The sequence below is a fragment of the Babjeviella inositovora genome (assembly GCF_001661335.1).
Source record: "Babjeviella inositovora NRRL Y-12698 unplaced genomic scaffold BABINscaffold_1, whole genome shotgun sequence".
NCBI lineage: Eukaryota > Fungi > Ascomycota > Pichiomycetes > Serinales > Babjeviella > Babjeviella inositovora.
In genome coordinates this window covers 1,682,861-1,701,889 of record NW_017566838.1, presented here as the reverse complement: position 1 = coordinate 1,701,889, position 19,029 = coordinate 1,682,861, and the positions used below count along the sequence as shown (strand labels likewise).

At 49.2% G+C, this 19,029-nt stretch overlaps 5 protein-coding genes and 1 non-coding gene across 6 annotated transcripts; 3 read left to right on the top strand and 3 right to left on the bottom strand.

Annotated features, from left to right (window-relative positions):
* Positions 1-470: 470 nt before the first annotated feature.
* OPT7 (Opt7p) lies at positions 471-3,037 on the bottom strand. Its single transcript, XM_019127637.1, has one exon. The coding sequence runs from the start codon at positions 2,852-2,854 to the stop codon at positions 569-571; it is 2,286 nt and encodes a 761-aa protein (XP_018988235.1). The 5' UTR covers positions 2,855-3,037; the 3' UTR covers positions 471-568.
* A 2,269-nt stretch (positions 3,038-5,306) lies between these two features.
* ATG1 (serine/threonine protein kinase) lies at positions 5,307-8,065 on the top strand. The gene has a single exon (XM_019127636.1). It carries the CDS (start codon positions 5,428-5,430, stop codon positions 7,723-7,725), a length of 2,298 nt encoding a protein of 765 aa, XP_018988234.1. The 5' UTR covers positions 5,307-5,427; the 3' UTR covers positions 7,726-8,065.
* A 73-nt stretch (positions 8,066-8,138) lies between these two features.
* On the bottom strand, positions 8,139-8,221 carry BABINDRAFT_t25. Its single transcript has one exon. It is a non-coding gene; the product is annotated as a tRNA-Lys (tRNA).
* Positions 8,222-10,651: 2,430 nt separating this feature from the next.
* FCR1 (Fcr1p) lies at positions 10,652-12,571 on the top strand. Its single transcript, XM_019127635.1, has one exon. It carries the CDS (start codon positions 10,833-10,835, stop codon positions 12,393-12,395), a length of 1,563 nt encoding a protein of 520 aa, XP_018988233.1. The 5' UTR covers positions 10,652-10,832; the 3' UTR covers positions 12,396-12,571.
* Positions 12,572-12,832: 261 nt separating this feature from the next.
* BABINDRAFT_178978 (putative helicase) lies at positions 12,833-17,644 on the top strand (the record flags this gene model as incomplete). Its single annotated transcript, XM_019131075.1, has 4 exons — positions 12,833-13,481; positions 13,614-16,567; positions 16,661-17,169; positions 17,612-17,644. The coding sequence occupies exons 1-4, from the start codon at positions 12,865-12,867 to the stop codon at positions 17,642-17,644; spliced, it is 4,113 nt and encodes a 1,370-aa protein (XP_018988232.1). The 5' UTR covers positions 12,833-12,864.
* A 240-nt stretch (positions 17,645-17,884) lies between these two features.
* On the bottom strand, positions 17,885-18,946 carry BABINDRAFT_170024 (allantoicase; the record flags this gene model as incomplete). Its single annotated transcript, XM_019130711.1, has 2 exons — positions 17,885-18,837; positions 18,883-18,946. The coding sequence occupies 2 exons, from the start codon at positions 18,944-18,946 to the stop codon at positions 17,885-17,887; spliced, it is 1,017 nt and encodes a 338-aa protein (XP_018988231.1).
* Positions 18,947-19,029: the final 83 nt, after the last annotated feature.

Sequence of the window (19,029 nt, the reverse complement as noted above, 5' to 3'; positions counted from 1 at the left end):
AAAAGAGGAATAGGGTAAATGTTGCGGGAAAAGACTTGAAATGATAAAATGCCATGGAAACATCTAGCCCAAGTGTACATGGGGATAGCCCTATGTGTTCAAGGAGGCGCTTAAAGCCTTTACCAAGTTAAGCATTACCGAAAGACAAAGATTTTCCTTTGGTGGTTATTTCTTGTTTCTAAGGGTATAAACTGGTAAGTTTAAGGTAGGTAGCCCATCTGTGATATCAAACTTTCCCTAGGCGTGGAAGCTTGGGAGTAAGTCAATACTTGGAATATGTAGAATAACCGTTGAGATGTTCAACATCATTTCGGGGTAGTACCTAGACTGTATTAGATCACAGCGTATTATAAATCGTACTGAGTTGACTGTGGATTTTCGGTGACCATATCTCGCGTTGAAGTGCTATATTCATGTTAAGCCTACAATAAACTGGCACCCTAATGACCTACACTATCCAATTTCTCTAAAGCCCCATTATTCAAGCATCTTTTGGGGATTTCAATGTTGTATAAACCTATCTTTAAGTGATTCACCAAACTTCTAATACCTTTTCTAGTTTTATAACTCACAACGCAAAACACCTCTCAACTGATTCTGCATTATTACCCCACCAATGGGGCATGTCCACCGGGTACAAGCTGAACAACAAAAAGATCAAAAGCACCGCAAGGTTGAATCCTGTGTCAAACGCGGCAGCGAGGATATAATTGTACTTCTTCCATAACGAGTGCTTGTAGCGGAAGGCATAAAACATGGTCACGGTCCCCCCGATGAACTGTGAAAGGTATCCGGTGGAAAGATTTCCATAGAACTTGCTCATAGTCAGGAAGAACACCGTAGAGTTGTAGAGGTCAAAACGCGCACGGGGAAACTTCCGATGTAAGTAGTAAATAGCCATCGGCGCTACGGCTCCAAGCACAAACCCGTAGGGAAGAAGCGGATAGTGCTTGAAAAGACGGTCTGGCCCGAGAAGTACGTACTGAATAGCCATGGTATTGGAGCTGGTAAGGGCCTGACCCGTCCATTGGTGCAATGGATCGATCTTTGCCCCCGTGAGGTACTCCCGTTTTGTATCTAGTACCCAACGCAAGGCGATGTAGTTGACGGGAACACCGATGAGCTCACCAAATATCTGAGACATAAAAACAGCCTGTGGCGGAAGGTGCATGTAATGGCCGATTTTCTGGTCTTGGAGCATAAATTGAGCCCGGTACCAGGCGTCCCCAGCAATGGCACCATACGTAGATGCCCCCGCGGGGTGTCTGTGAGAAAGATTCTGCACCATGTAGCCATACAAAAGCTCGTTGAAGGTGCCGATAGCGAGCTGGAAGTTTGATACGGCATAGAGCCACGCGAGAGGCGTTACGATCACCGCACCGAACACCAACGCTACGAAGTATGTCCACACGGGGATGAACATGCCTCCAGATGCAAAAATGAGCGTGAGGGTCACAAACGAGCCGAGAAAGAGGAAAATGTACCAGCTCTGTGGGACATCAGGATAGGCCCCCTGGAGCCGGTTCAAGCGGTCGGTAAACTCCTGGCTGGCGGAGACGTTATTCTCTGTGTGACGGCCGTGCCACACACGTTTCACGGACGCCATTAGCTGTGCGCGCGCGTAAATCAACGCCCAGAGAGCGCCTGAAACGTACGCTGCGTAGTCAAAGAATGTGTTCCACGCCTTCTGTGCGCCCATGTGAATCTCCCCGAAGTGCGCGTATGCCGTCTCATTGAACCTAAGCTCGGGGGTGATCAACTCCGCAACTGGGTACGGAGCGCCTTCGGTCGTGAACAAGCCGTTGGACATGAGACCGAACTTGTACTCTACAAGACTGCTCCACTTGGCAATGGGGAGGAGGATCCAGGCACCGAAAACAAACGCGGTGAACTGTACCACCTGGACCCAGTATGGGTAGATCATGATCTTAGAGGTGACGTTACTCCAGTCGAGCGAGAGATTGAGGAGCCCTATTCCGCCCATTCCTGAACCGAGAAAGTTAACCACGTGGTTGTGGGGCGCAATCCAACAGAGCACCGCAAGGGACGAGAGGAACGGAAAGACAAGCTCAGGAAGAAACTGCCAGCAGGTCATGAACACAAGTGCAAGGAAAAAGATGCGCATCTGGCTGGATCCAAGTTTACTGTCACGATCAGACCGGGCCTGGGAGTTGAACAAGTTTGTTTGCATGAGGGCCTGTGGCCAGGTGATCTTGGGGTCGTAGAGGAGGAAATTGCGTGCAATTGCCGCGTACGAGTAGCCAGTAAAGACAATTGCCCACATGTAGAGAATGGCTATAACCGGGTTGACCTTCTCGTGATAGTAGAGCTCGGCCAAGGAGATCCCGCTGGTTCCAAGGTTTCCGGTGGCACCCAGCGCCGCCGCGATGGTTACAAGCGCCGTCTCCTTGATAGACCACGGTCCGGGGTTGAGGTCAAAGCGGAGACTTCCAAAGCCGACCTGCCTCTTGGGAAGGGTCCGGGCTAGCCACTTTCCCGCCCAGTGCGATGCAATCTGGACAAAGAAGATCGAGTACGCTGCAGAGGTGGTTCGGTAGCTGTTCATCGTGTCGAGAAACGCCCCGGGCACAACAAACACAATGGTGAGGAGAACAAAGCGGAAGGTCACCACAGGAATGGTCGGGTCATCCGTGAGGGTTACGGCATCGCGGACAACTAAAGGGAGTTCCAACACATCGGAGGGAAGCTCATCTGTCTCGTCTGGGGTGCCTGGGATGCTTGGAGTTTCTGGGAGGATTTTAAGCAACGGTTCGTCTTCTAAGGTTCCGGTATTTGGTACTGACTCTGATCGGCTCTGGTCTCTTGAATATGCTTCGGTTCGTAGGTGATCCATGTGTGTGAATGAATATGTGGTGAGTCTTTTGTGGTACGATGGAAGTGGATGCTTGTTGGGGGAGGGATTGAGGTATGGTCGAATGGTACTCTAGAACACAGAATGATAGTCTAGTGCAGCTGTTAGTGTTCTACTTTCACAAACTGGCTATTGTATCTGTCCAAATGTGCACACGATTCGTGGCCTGAAGACTGTGGAAATCACCGAAAGATGTTATGCATGCTTAATAATATGCAAAGTGTTACACCAGCCACAACTTCCTATCTGTAATTCGCCACATTAGTGAGAGGCTTGTGAGATGCTGAAAGATACTTGCACAAATCCAGAGACCTTTTTAATATTATGGAGGTTTGTCATCAGTTTAAACAGTTTTTGGTAGACCAAGGAAGGCAAATTACGAGGGTACAAAAGGACAGCTCACCAAGGAAGTACGGAGGACCCGGTATCAATACGACATAGACTGTGGGTAGTCAAATGAGTTTACGTATACGTGTGAACTGGGTTTTAAACATATCTAGCGCTGTAAAAAAAAAAAGAATGAAGCCATTGCTAGCTGTCTAGCCACCTCCAGGATTGTAATATGCCTCCATCTAATTGAACGTGGGATTACTCTTGGTCTAACGTACTGTGTTAAGTTTTCAATCTGTGGTTCGATACTGTGTTCCACGTACATTGTTTTGACAACACGCAGCTGTTTAAGGATGGAGTGGGTCAATACTCTTCCATAGGCTGCTAGCTGTATAATACCATAATTTATATGGACTCGGAAATTTCTCCAAAAGAAAAGGCATACCTCTGTCGAGATGAAAGGGCTGGATATGCAGATAGGGAACGGCATCCATTTACACTTGAGTGTTTTATTTCAGTATCCAAAAAACCTCTGGTGGATAGCTCTCTGTGATCACACCCGATAACTCTTAATCTTCCTTTTAGCCAAATAAACATACGCGTATAACTCGATACGGTATACGATTTTCGTACAGTAATAACCTGTTCTAATTTTTCATGGGAAAATAAGGTTGATTTCCCACCTTGGCCCCTTTTTTGTTGCACCCTTATTCCACGTGCCAATTTCAGCCTTATCCTATTCGGAAAAGATGCGAAAATAGGCCATAAGATTGTCTTGTAGGTCACATGTACCATTATGGTTATCTCCGGTGTGGGGACTAATCCATTCTTCCATGATTCAAAGATTGCTCCTCGAAAATATATAATTGTATCCAGACAACCCGACTCTTGTGCTATTGGTAGTAACCTGTCCGCACCTGTAGGTTACACTCAGCTCAATGGTCACAACTCTGACTTGGAAAGCAGTTACCCCTTTTGGAGCTGTGCATTCCCCTAATCTACATTAAATCCAAAGTGGCAACGAAAAGATTTTCGCCATTCGATGAACCTTCTTTCAGAACAAGGATGATTATGCATTATAATTTAGTGTTCTCGGATAATTCACATGGGGTAAACAGAGTGTCCCCACGGTTACAACGCAGAAATACAGTCATATATGCAGTTGTATAGTGATTCGCGATATTTGCGTAGTCACAAAAAATATGACACCGTTTACGTCATACGTCATTCCGCGTGTGGTCTACTGGCGGAGTCATACGCCCGATATGGATAAACTTGATATCGATTCCCCCACCTGAAAGCAACCACAAATCCATAATCATGAAGGCCCAAAGTGTAGTGAAAAGTATTAAATTTAAGACCCCTTAAGCTTTTTAAACCTCGACCATCACCGATGGTCAAAGTCCTAGCAACCTGCACGAGGCAGTAAAACCGCTGTCTAGGCCCTGGCTCCTGAGTGATTTGAAACTAATCTATTATGCTCATGCCTAATCGCACGTGATGTGTCATTTACCCTCGCGATAGCCAGACACGGTGCCACGCTATACCTGCCCTAAAACACACACTATTAAGGTTTCATACCTCATCGCGCCCAAGGATTAGTCATAACAAAGGTTATCAGATCGATGCCCATCCTGCGTGACAGTCGCCTGTGGGCACAAGCGTGCTATCGTGATACGAGCTTATCTAAGTTTTCTGCGCCTGGGTGATACGAGCGTCAATATATTTTTAGGCGGCAAAAAAAAAAAGCGACTTGTTTTGCTTCACAAAGAGAACCACCTGTCATACATCTTCACCACGTATTGATTATCTCTTCTTCCACACGAATATCTTCTCCCAGCGTATCCCAGTATCAGTAATATCTCTGACCCATATCAGAGGCTGACTCATAGATGTACCCCTGAGCTGATACCTATTCGCCTTTGCAATACCGCCAGCGCCACACATCACACACACGCGCACACACACTCACACTCACATAAACAGTTGATTTGCCAACGTCAACCGAAAGTTCCAACGTCCATCAACTGTTTGGAACACATAATATATCGCATTTAACAAGAAGGCACAAAAAAAAGTAACATACCAGCGCCAAAACCAGGCCAAATACCCAGCAGTCAATCCATAAAAAAAATAAGAAAGCAAAATCAGTAACCTTTCATCTGAATCGCCCTCATACCCTCTAGAAGGCTCCACTCACAACTATATCCACTTACCACTCACATATGTCAATAGCGTCCCTGGCAACAGCCTTTCAGGAGCATCCTCCCAGCAACACTGTCGGCGAGTACATTATCGGTCCGGAGATCGGTAAGGGCTCGTTTGCCAATGTTTACAAGGGTGTTGGCCCCTCAGGCCACCCGGTAGCCATAAAGTCAGTCTTCCGGCTGCGTCTCAAGTCTAAGAAGCTTGTGGAGAACCTTGAGGTCGAGATTTCCATCTTGAAGAACCTCAAACACCCACACATTGTGTCGCTTTTGGATTGCCAAAAGACTGCCACTCACTTCCATCTCATAATGGAGTACTGCTCCTTGGGCGATCTCTCGTACTTCATCCGCCGCCGCGACCAGCTCGTAAAGACCCACCCCCTCATCACCTCCATTCTCGAACGCTACCCCTCACCACTGGCAGAGTCCCATGGCTTGAACAAAACCCTCGTCATCCACTACCTCCAGCAGCTCTCGTCTGCCCTCGAGTTTTTGCGGGACAAGAACCTCGTGCACCGTGACATCAAGCCTCAAAACTTGCTCCTTAGTCCGCCGCTTCACTCGCGCCGCGAGTTTGACGATGCTGGGTATGCTGGGTTATGGGAGTTACCGGTGTTAAAAATCGCAGATTTCGGGTTTGCCCGGTTCTTGCCTCTGACTTCCCTCGCAGAGACGTTATGTGGGTCGCCGTTGTACATGGCCCCGGAGATTTTGCGTTACGAGAAGTACAATGCCAAGGCAGACTTGTGGTCGGTGGGGGCCGTGTTGTACGAAATGGCTGTCGGAAGGCCACCGTTCCGGGCCTCCAATCACGTCGAGTTGTTGAAGAAGATTGAAAAGGCCAAGGACAAGATCAGCTTCCCTCTGAGCTTTGAGGTGCCAGAGGATATTACGCATTTGATTCGCGCGCTCCTCAAGTGCAATCCCACCGAGCGGATGTCGTTCCAGGAGTTCTTCACCGACCCTGTGATCACCTACGATTTATCGCAGGATAGCATTGACGAACCGTTGGAAAAGCAGGCGGATGAGAACTTGTTTATCAGCGAGTACATTTCGCCCCTCCGTGAAAAGACACCTGTGCAAACCTACGTGCCAAAGCACTCGGGCCAGCCAAAGCCTGAGGGTAGACACGATGAGGAAATTAAAATGATTATTACCAAAAACTCCCCTGCCCCAGAGCCGCACACCTACAGTCCCGCCCCCGACCCTCGGGCTTACAGTCCCCCAGCAGCCTCAACGCATGACTTGGTGATCGAGAAGGACTATGTAGTGGTTGAAAAGCGAGCTATCGAGGTTAATGCGCTTGCCGACGAGTTGGCACATGCAGGGTCTGGTGCTGTTGCCATCTCTCGCGAAAGCCAAGAAAAACAGGGCCGCAGAGCTTCCTTCGCCGACCGCCGTTTGATCTCCATAAGTCCAACCAACGCGTTGACCAAGGCTTTGGGATTGGCAAGCAATCGGTTGTTTGGAGTTAAAGTGGGGGATGGAAAGATGGGGATCAACATTTCGCCCCCGGCCTTTGCCACCAACTTTTTGCACTTGCAGGCTGAAGCCGCTGAAAAGGCCATAGCCACTGGCACGGAAATGACGGTTTCTTCGCCCAAGGAGGCAGACGAAGTTTCAAACGATTCATTGGTGGCCCAGTTAGAATCCCTCGCCACCAAGGCCCATGCGGTGGGCTTGTTCGCAGAGGTTAAGTTTTCCCAGTTGATTCCGTCACCACCATCTTCCGACACCCACGGTAAAACCGAGGAGGATTCGCCAGAGTACTTGCCTCCACCGGTAGTGAAGACGATCGCTGAAGAGGGTGTTGTGTTGTACCTCAAAAACCTCTCATTGTTGGCGAAGGCGATGCAAATTGCCTCGCAGTGGTGGCAGGGCAACCAAGACCCGTCACCGACCTCGCCCAAGTTGAATGAGCTCGTGCAATGGATCCGTGAGCGGTTCAACGAGTCCTTGGAAAAGGCCGAATACATTCGGATCCGCCTTGCCGAATCAAACGATGCCCTTGGACTCGATTCCGTTGGCTCTGGTTCGTTTGAGCACCCAAGGACGAAAATTGTAGCGGAAAAGCTCATCTTTGATCGAGCGTTGGAAATGAGCCGTAACGCTGCCGTGAACGAGTTGGTCAACGACGACTTGAAGGGGTGCGAGTTGGCGTACCTGACGTCGATCTGGATGTTAGAGGCGCTTTTGGACGAAGATCCAAACATGAAGCGTTTAGACAAGGAGGACCGGGCAATGATCGAAAAGTTCATCGTGAGCATTGGTAACCGGTTGAATGTTTTAAAGAAGAAAATCGATGATGCCGCATAGTTACCATCTGGACGTTTTGAGAGCCAATCACGGAGATTTCCGTAAGCCCTTTTTTTCCTTTTCTTTTTTCTTTTTGTTTTCTTACTTGGGATGCTACGGGTGCGAGCTGTGTCCCTCGTGGTATCATCTATCTACCGCTCTGAGTGACTTGACTGTGGTCTAAGGCTTCGCAGAAGGCTCAAAAGATAGGACATATGGTTTTATCTTTGGTTTTGCAATACATTCTTTTGGCATACGATAAGTGCTCTCCTCGGAGTTTTTCGTCTTATCCTGATATGTTTGCTTTATATAGTTTTGGTGGGGGTGTCGTCCTCCTGTGTTAATGATAAAATTTTGTGTCTATGATGATTAGCGGTAAGTTAGAATTCTAATGCGAAGGGTACACCTCAGTGAGCCAAAAAAAAAAACATATAAACCCGACGCGGGGGTCGAACCCGCAACCTTGTGATCGCGTACTGCTAAGAGTCACACGCTCTACCGATTGAGCTAGCCAGGCTTATTTTTGGATATTTGCTTGTGGTCTTTCAGTACTTAACTGGTTTTTTCAAGCTTTTGATGTATTCGGCTTCACACCCTAGGTTGAGCGTCAGACACGCTAATGAAACATTCCACTATAGCATTCTCGACCCGAACGCTTAGTAAGCATATACGATGCACTTGTGGGCCGAGCCATTATAGCATTCTCCACAGCACCTGGCCTGTGCAGTAACACTCATCGTCTCATAAACCCATTGTTTGACTTATACATTATTTGCCAAAGCAATGTGTCTGAAACATATGCTAATTACGATATTGATTACTTATAAATGTATTTTCCATGGTGTTTAAACTATTTATATCGATTACAAGCATATATGTATCAAACTATTCGTATTAATATGTATAAATAATTTTTAAAATCAATTGCAATTGAAAGATAAGCAACCAGGAAAAGCCCAAATTACTGTACTAATACCTACAAGACTAGAACCTTAACGTAAAAAATGCAATTTAAAACATACTTATGAGAACAAGACTAAAGACGTACATATATACAAAACTTGGTATATGTCTATATATAAAGCATATGTTGTGTCAGTTACATAACAGATACGTCTAGTCTACGCGCCGTGACTTCCGTGTGCGTAATAACATCAGAAACTTCACGTGCATAGAGTATCTTTTAACTTTACGCAATGTGCAGGGTCGTTCAAACCAAGAGCAGGATATACTATACCCCCAAGACTCTCACGTCGCCCCAACATTCCCCATGTACTATTGTGTCGAGGAGTTGAGACCAGGTATCTAATTAATAATTACCACAGAATAGAGGACCATGTATGCAATTGTTGATTTTTCAGCTTGTATCGGGAGCGGAGCCCGAAAAACAGCTGCTCTATCCTATACTACGGTTTGCCGAATCAGCACAGGTTGTTCAGTTTTTACACGACATGTTAGTCCCTAACCAACAGCAGAACCCATTAGAACTGAAGCTGTTTCAATTCAAAGAATTATGGCGAAAATCTAGAAGGAAAACAAAACCAAACTGGCGAAACACACGCAAGAGGGGAGCAAAAGATGCAATGGAAACGCATGGGGCTTACTAGCTAAGGCTTTCTAGAAGCCCTACAGTTGCTCTCGGATGGAGCTTTCCGTTCGGCCAATTGACGGACCACAATACCCGCGCTTTAAGTAACAAACACAGGATAGGAGTTTGGGGATCCCGATAAGTGTGTAGCATCCGGCCATGCATGAAGCGGGCTTAACCTCACAGGCCAATGATAATAGTCGAGACCCTTTCAAAACACAGAGTGGAAGCAGCCTCCCAAAGCGTGATTTTTGGACCATAAAATCAAAAATCAAGCATTTTTCATACCAAGGACAAGCGAATCATGAACCCCACTCCGGTGGTAACTGGCATGTGCTTTGCTTCCTTATAACCTTGGGGGTAGAAGTGATTCTTACAACCCATCGGCCGGAAAACTGCGACGCACGGTTAACATCGTTAAGTGCCCTGGGCAGCGCATGGGTCGGACTTGCCTAGGTAAAAAAAAAAAAGATCCAGACTCCGTTAGATCTACATGGGTCGTGCTAGGGTATATTGGCGTCAGGTGGGACCATATGAAAGCTCCGGGCGGAAAAGTTTATCTCGAACTGTCTGGAATGTTGGGAAATTGGGCCGGGAGTAGATTTTTGTGTCGATATGTGGTCAGAATGGGTGAATAAGGTGCTGCGGCTGTACCCTCCGCCGCTTCGAACGTTGAACAACGTGCTGGATGGGATCTGCGTCGGCCTGACAACCCTGCAAATGACATATCTCGTTTCCTTGACCATTAGCTCACCGTCTGAGAGTGAATGGACGGGGGGAAATGGCATCCTGTGGTGCGAACCTTTCTATCTATCCTGCATGGGAAGAATGCTGATATTATAACTCGGCACCAAAGGCTGGCTTCAGCCGGAGAGATGCGCGTGGCATGGCGTTCTTTTGCTTCAGTAAGCAATCTTGAGACCTTTCTAACCTTTAGGCCAGTCTACCGTGCGCCGCAGGAATATAAGGAGTATTACATGGTTTATTACGTAAGTCTGCTGCCCAGGCAAATAATGACTTAAACTTAGTAACCGACACCGTTTACGTAACAGATGCTTTAAGCTGAAACGAAACGAAAGGTTGATGCGTCTAGACCTTGGAATGGAGATAGCTCATACAGAACAAATAGGATAACTTACATTCCAAACCGTGCTTCGAGAAAACACTAGCCCGGGATGCTAGTGTTTTAGATTGAGAGAGGCAGCTACGTATTCTGGTTCACGTGCGCATGTGAGTATATCCTTGTCATTCGGAAAAGCCGTGCTGCAGCTCAGCCGAGGGCTTATGCACCTGCTTATAAATAATGTCTCATTCCCACCTTCGGCAGACGTCTGGGATTCCTCTACTCTCTCGGCAACTGAACATTTTCCATTAAAGGAACCTTTTCAGCCGTACATTTTGTGAACTTTTCGCCGGTCTACTATACACTCCAACGTCCAAGACTAGACTGTACGCCTTGAACATAGCGTTTGTCCGTCCAAGAGCAGAACGTATCACAGCAACCAAACTACAAGCCGCGCACGTCTACACCCCGATCCAAATGTCTCTCAAAGCGGAGCACGAGTCACCGATACTCGAGGAGACTTCCCACGGGTGTCGCAAGCGTAGAGTCGGCAAGGCGTGCGACTCTTGCCGTATCAAGAAGACCAAGTGCGACGGCACCAAGCCGTGTCTGAAATGTATCAACGACAACAAGATTTGCATCTACACCGAACGCAAAAAGCCCACCAACAAGAGCTACCCCGCGGGTTATGTAGAGCTCTTGGAGACCCGCATCGACCTTCTCTCGCGGTCGCTTGAAAAGGTGTTGGATTTGGCCTTGACCGGCAATGACTTATCGTTCTTGGCCAACGCCACGCTTAACAAGACGCCGCAGATTCCAGATATCGATTCCAGCGCCAGTGAGAGCCCTCCTAGCCACAACAACAAGTTCTCCATCAACGATATAATTCTCCGCTTAATCAGCGATGAGGGATTATTGGATAATCAGCCATTGGACTGGGATAAGGGCACGTCTATCGCGGCAAACGTCTCGGCTAGCGACCCTAATTCCATCCTCAGTGCCGCCTCCAAGTTTGCCGAGCATAACCGTGCTCTTGCGGAAGCCTCCGCGGCGTCCTATGCCGAAACCGCCGACGGCAGCTCCTACCCACAGTCGGTGAGCATGTCACTGGCAAACTCCATATTCAACCAGACAGCGGAGGCATTCAAAGCCGCACGGGAAAAGCCAAGGCTGAAACGAAAGGTGTTGAAATCGAGAATCAAGCAAGAGGAGGAGTTGCAGTTTCCGCTCGAAGACGACCCGAGACCCCTCACCAACTACGGTAACGATGAGGGGATTCTCTCGCTCGAAAACCCGCTTCTTCTTCTCAGTCCAAGCGAATTGTCGCTCAACGAAGAGGAGTTGGCGAACTTGGGCTACTATGGCTTGAACAACAACATGGAACCTCTTGACAAGTACGGTTTCAACTCAGGCTTTGACGAGAACTACAACGGAAACATGACCATCGTGCCGGATCCGGAGAGGGCTGCCTACCCGTTGATGGGTACCTCCCTTGATTTCAACACCAATCCTTTCCGTACGGCTCTTGCGAGCTTCAACGGAAGCGGCTTCAGCCGTCCGTCTTCTGCCATCCTTGCGAATTCCGCTGCTTACAGTACCATGTCGTTCTCTGACTTTGAATCATCAGGCCCAGCCTCTAATTTCTCGTCGCCCGACGATCCTCTGTTGTACAGCCCTAGTATTGAACCCCAACAGCTTCGTCAGCCGGGCTCGCTCACCTCGTTGACGTCACTCTTTGAGAACCAGAACTTGAGCGGAAGTAACCAACCGACCATAGTTCCGCCAACCAAGCGGTCGCCAAAGTCCTCATCCTCTCGCAGATCCAGTAGTTTTTCCCACCATTCCGCCAACGCCAGCATGCACCACCGATCTTCATCCGCCCACGAAGCAGGATCCTTTTCGCCCGTCTTGCGGCCGTTGTCGCCTATGAACACGGGGTTCATTGCTAAACCCCTGCACCACAACCAGCAGCATACGCATCACGGACTTGCTGGCCACGTCCAGCAAGTGAAGCCAAAACAGCTGAATCCAAATATGTGAGTGCTTGGCTTTGTAGCTGTTGTGGCACTGGCTTTTCGATACACCCTTTCATGACTAAATTTTCGTTTAGAAGAATTTATGAAATTAATGGAATGGTTCACATGTAGACAGTTGCGATAAAGGGTTTTTTTTAGTATATTTATACATATATTAATTTGTTAATTACATATCGTGCGTCATTGTTGTTCTTCGGCTCGCTGTGCCTTCCCCTCATCCGGGGTGTTGTGGCACAAATATCCCAATGGTTTATAAGTAGCTTCACTACTATAAGTAATGACAACGTGAATATATGCGAGATTACTCAAATACAATCGGCAGACTAAAGCTATGACATAGACTGAGATTCCAAAAACTGAGCACGTGATTACATAGCTGAGACTCAGAAATTTTCATATCCTGCATATGAATTTCCACTTTACAACACATTCTTCTCTTCCCGACCCATTTCGATCTCTCCTCATACACCCCAATGGCGAAGAAAAATACTCCAAAGACGGAAACACCGCCGCCAGAAGCCAAGGGTAGGAAAAAGAAGGGCGAAGAATCAACGCCTGAGCCTCCCAAGCGCAGTGGGAAAGCTGTCGTGGCTGCCAACGCGTCGTGGACGGGGAAGCTCCCGGGAAACCTCCTCCATGAACACGCACAGAAGCAGAAGTGGGAAAAGGTCCAGTACGACATGCGTCGGGGTAAGGGTGGATTCATCGCAACGACGATTTTGTCATGGAAGAATCCGAAGACGCAGGAGATGGTGGTGCTCCGGTTTGAGCCCAAGACTGCGTTGGTCACAGGCCAGGAGACCGCGTTGGAAGCACGCCACTTTGCAGCGACATACGCGTTACACCGCATCTGTTTCGAGAAGAACATTCACATGGTGTTGCCCACGAACCACAAGAACTTGTGGTTGGACCTCGAGAAAGAGCGCAAGGAAATGCTCAAACTGAACCCTGGCAAGCATAGACAGACATACAACGCCGAACCGTTTGTGGTGCACTTGGAGCGAAAGAAGGAAGACGAGCGGAAAGAGAAGGAGCGCGCGGCGCAGCAGAACAGCGAGGAGAAACAGCAGAAGCCGACGGTGGCCATTTCGTTAAACAAGCCAAAAGAAAAGACCGTGAGGGACAACAGAGAAAAGAAGGAGACGAGGGAGCCTTCGGTTCCTTTGATAAAGTCTCGGGAAAGTGCTTATGTGGACAAACTCAGCCTCATGAAGCTTTCCAGTTCAGCCTCATTCCCCAGAAAGGCCTGGGAGGAGGCCACCCACATTGATCTCCACCCGGAAAATCGCTCGCTCATTGAAGCCACGCTCAAGCATCATGTTTCCTGGACCATGGATGAAATTTCCGCTCCAAACCCCGATTACACCCCAAGTCTCACCAAGCTCGGCTTCCGGAGCATGCATATCGATGAGGCCCTCCAATACACGGCCACATTCACTGACACACTCGAATGGTTGTTGTTCCATGTCCCGGAGGATGATTTGCCGGCGTTCTTTGCGAAAAATAGCAAGGACAGCAACGTGAGTGTGAAGAAGGTTGGGCAAAATTTGCAGTTGGAGTACGCAGTCGCGCGCATGACAGAAAGCGGCTGGTCGCGCGATGAAGTCGTGCACGCGTTGGGATCCGGTGACGAGGTCTATGCGACTGTCGCGTTGTTCAACGAGCTCGCGGGTGGTGACGTGGACACTACCGAACTGGATGAGAGCATGGAACTTTGGACGGAGGAGGTAGAAAGCCTATCGGTCATCTATGACGAACTGAGGGTGTCCCAGGAGACAGATCCGCGGATCGTTGAGATTTCACTCTCGCCACACCACCTCGCCCCGGGCTTGCTTCTTCTCCGCGCGTTCAAGTCGCCGGGCTACCCCAGCACGCTCGCTGGATTCCAGCTTATCGTGGGGGACAAGTCGTTCCGCCTTGCGAGCTATATCAAGCTCTCGATCTTGAAGCAATTAGGCACGTTTCTCGCGCTGAGCGGGTACCTCGGTGACTGCTATATTTATTCGGCGGTGGACTGGTTGGAGGAGAATATCCACAGGATTATCGAGAACCCCGGGCCGTTGTTTGATCCGGTGGTGGCCGAGAAGCAGGAGCGCGCGCTCGGGTCCACGAAGAAACACGTCAAACATGTGCCGGCCGCCAAACCTCTTTCACGCGCGCAGGTACAGGCGCGCACGCAGGAGTACCAAACACGTCTCGCGAGCGCAGCCATGAAGCTGTCGCTTGCGAGCAGGGCGAAGCTTCCAGCGTGGCAGAAGCGCCAGCAATTGGTGGAGGTGATTAGCGCAAACCAGGTGACGGTCGTGACGGGGGAAACCGGGTCGGGGAAGTCGACACAGATCGTTCAGTTCATCCTCGACGAGCTCATGGCGCGCGGTGAACTCGATTCCTCGATCATGTGCACGCAACCGCGGCGTATCTCGACCATTGGTCTCGCTGAGCGGATTTCTGACGAGCGCTGCGACCGGTGCGGTAATGAGACCGGATACATCATTCGCGGTGAGAATAAAACCAACACTAATACACGGATCACGTTTGTCACCACCGGGGTATTATTGCGGATGATCCAGGGGATGCTCAGCGGAAAGTCTTCGGGCTCCTTCTTTGACCGTATTGGTTACATCTTCATTGATGAGGTGCACGAGCGCTCCATCGACAGCGACTTTCTCCTTATTATCTTGAAGAGCATCATGGCGAAATTTCCGCGCCTCAAGATCGTGTTAATGTCTGCCACCATCGATGTGAACATCTTTCGCGACTTCTTCGGGGTCCCGCTCAACCACATTCACATCGAGGGCCGCACGTTTCCCATTCAGGACTACTACCTCAACGACGTATTGGGGGACCTCAACTTTACCATCACCAACCACCACGACGAGGTGCTCACACCGAAAGCGGACTCGCCGTTCTTCCAGGCAGGGAACATCAACTATGAGCTCGTCAGCAAGCTCGTAGGACATATCGACCGGAGATTGACGGCCGAGGGCAACACCGGCTCGATCTTGATCTTTCTCCCGGGGATCATGGAGATCACCACATGCATCCGCGCGATTGAGCGCGACTTCCGCGGTGCAAGCCTCCTCTTGCCGCTCCACTCTGCTCTCTCGTCACAGGAGCAGAAGAAGGTGTTTAACTTCCCGCCGAAGGGGACCCGGAAGATTGTCGTATCGACCAACGTGGCAGAAACGTCGATCACCATCCCCGATGTGGTAGTCGTGATTGATTCAGGCCGTTCAAAGAGCATGTTCTTTGATGCCCAATCTGGGGCAACAAAGCTCGTAGAGAACTGGTGCTCGCGCGCAGAGGTGGGTCAGAGAAGAGGCCGGTCTGGGAGAATCACGAACGGTAACTGCTATAAGATGTACACCCGTGAGACCGAGAGCCAGATGCTCGCACAACCCGTGCCCGAGATTCTTCGTACGCGTCTTGAGTCTATCTACTTGGTAGTCAAGGCCATGGGCATCCACAACGTGACGGCGTTTTTGAACTCGGGGCTCGATGCCCCTGACTACCGGTCGTTACAGAAGGCGCATCAGACGTTGGTCGAGATTGGCGCCTTGGCGAATGACAAGATCACTAATATGGGAACCTACTTGTCGTTGCTTCCGACTGATCTTGCCTCGGGAAAATTACTCATCTTCGGTACTATCTTTGGCTGCTTGGATGCATGTTTGACGCTAGCGTCGATGTCTTCAAATGGCAGTCCGTTTATCAACGACTTTCTGCAGAAGGAGAAGGTCAAGGCGGTTCAGATGGAGTTCAGCGAGGGCCGTGGTGATCTCATCGCTGTGGTGAATGCGTATAAGAAATATGCAGAGGTCCAGAAACAGGGCGCGGGGGCGGTGAAGCGCTGGTTGAAGGATAATTTCCTCTCGTATCTCACAATGAAGGAGATCGGGTCAACCAGGGCTCAATACGTGTCGATCCTCCAGGACATTGGCTTTGTTCCGTTCAAGTATTCACCGGGAAAGGCTACTGCATTAGACAGAAATAGCCGAAATTATAATGTGATTAACGCGATTGTCACGTCCGCGTTCTTCCCGAACTTGGCGAGGGTCCAGAGACCGGACCCGAAGTTTTTCAACTCTGCGGTGGGGGCCGTCGCAAAGGATCCAGATGCAAGACAGACGAAGCTTTGGATCAGAAATGAGAAGTATATGACTGAGATTTTGTCGAGTGGGTCAAAGGAGAGCAGTCCAGCCCCGGGGAACCAATCTCAGAACGGCAGCCCGGCTCCTGACTCTACCCTGATCGGCCAATCGTCTTCAGTGAATGATTCTCGTGAGCTTCCTGCCACTCGTGCATTCTGTCATCCCTCGTCTACCCTCTTTGCCACCTCTGAAAACGCCATTTTCGACAAAAAGGAGGACATCCCTATGCGCGAAGATGGTATCCCCGACTTTGACTACCTCCAGTCCAAGCGCGACCAGTTCGATTTCACGCCTTCAGCTCCTTCCTCCAAGTACCCGCTCTTCAAGTCCTCCTTTGTTGTCTATCGCGGCTCTCACCACACTACGAAGCTCTACCTTCGTGATATCACTCCCGCCACCACGTTGGTGGTGTTGCTTTTTGGCGGGATCATCAACTATGATTTGACTGGCTTATCACAGGGCAAGACGTCGCCCGGCATTGTCATGGATGGCTGGTTGCCCATCCGCACGTGGTGCAAGAACGGGGTCTTGATCAAGAAGTTGCGTCAGATGTTGGACGAGGTGATCCGTGAGAAGTTGGAGGCCCCGTCCTACGACGCTGCGGGTGAGAATTCTGTCGGCGACGATGTGTTGGCTGCTGTCGAGACGTTGTTAGCGACTGAATTGAAGTAAGATATGTTTAGTGCACTTGTTCAAGGTGAGCTTGGTATTTGCGAGATTTAGATGGGTTTGTGGAAGGAGGAAAGACAAGCCAAAGGTATGATAGAGAATAATAAATATTAAATACCCTTTTAGCCTTGTCTTTAATACCGTACTATTTAGCCATTGTTGTCCCGGAATACAGCGGAATTTTATGTATTTTTACTTCTCAGTCTTGGTGTAGGTGCACTTGTATCCAGAGAAGGACTTGCAGTCATCAGGTGTATATATTATAGCTTATCCCTTCCAAATAGATGCATTAAAGATACTGGTATTATGTCCTCTCCGAAAGCCATCTACATCTAGAGTTGCGAGCCTCGTCTATCTCGAGTGACATGCAAGCTAGCCTGACAGCTCTTATCATAAATAGCCAATCGTAGTAGCTCTCCATCGATTTTTATAGAACTAGAGCACCCTAAAAGCAACCCATCGAAATTGCCTCCATTCTAAGAATAGGCGATCAAAAGGGAACTTTTGAAACTAGTTAATTAAAATTTACAATTGTCTGTCAATCAAAAATGTACGAAAAATGCATGTATTATGAAAATGGACCCTAATTGGATATCCTCTGTAAATGTATCATAAAATGGCCAAAATATCTTATCAGGCTACTATTATGTATTTCGCTTTGCTCAACTTTACCTTAGTTCTGCACGAGCACACCGTTGACTCTGATTCTTTTGACCCCACCGTCTGGGATGATGGTTAACAACACGTGCGAGAAGGTCTCGGTGCTGTTCACTTTGTAGGTGTGTTCGGCGTGCGGACCGGTCTTTTGGTTACCAACCACCTCCACCCAAGCGGGGTTATTCAAGTCTGGGTGGTCCTGGTCGGATTTGATAGCCTTGACGTTGATCTTTTGCGGGAAGTTCCCTCTGAAGTTGGCGGTGTCAATCACGACGTTGTCGATCTTGGTCAAGCCGCCCAACTTGATGAGCGCCCAATCCACATGACCCTCACTTCTGGATCTGTAGGTCTCCCAGCCATCGCTCATGTCGTGGCCTCTGCCCGGCAAGATCAAGTTGTCCGCAGACCCGAAGTGGGCGTCGGAACGCGCGACCGCCACACCGCCCATGTTGACACTAGCGGTATCCACAATGGTGGAGGCATTCTTAGGCAAGATTGGCACCACCTTCCCGTACGCTCTGAAACGAGCAATCCCACCGTCTGGGTACATTCTCAATCTCACGTGAGTGTAGTTAGCCGCAGTGATGGTATCTCTGACGAAGAAGAACTTTTGGCTTGGCCCGCACTCCACAAACGGAATAACTGGCTCCCAAGACGCCTTTTCGTACGAATCACCAGTCAACGAAGCGGCTTCGACAGAAATAGCCGGCGCATGGTTCCCGTCGAAGAAGGTAGTGTCAACCTCCACCCCAATGAGTTTCGCGGACGAAACACCAGTCTTGAAGACAACCCAGTCGGCCTCTTCCGTGTTGTGTCTTCTGGTCTCCCAGCCGTCGAACCAGGCGCCGGAGTGCACAAACTTGGTGGCATCGCGGATTGGCGGCTTTGGCTTGATCAAGTTGCCAGCCTCCGCAAAGAACTCGTCGGAGAAGCCGAGAACCTTCCCGCCGATCTTTTCGCCAATGACGTCTAAAGGTTAATATTGCTGCTGAGGTGTAAAACAATGGTACATACCGGTATACTTGGCGACGATTTGTTCCTGGAATTCTTGTTCGGTGATAGATTTGAAGCCAGACATGATGTAGTAAGTTGTAGATGTAGTTAGAGGGTTCTGTGGTTGCGTGTTTGCACTTGGGCGTGGTGAAAGAGGATTACCTGGAA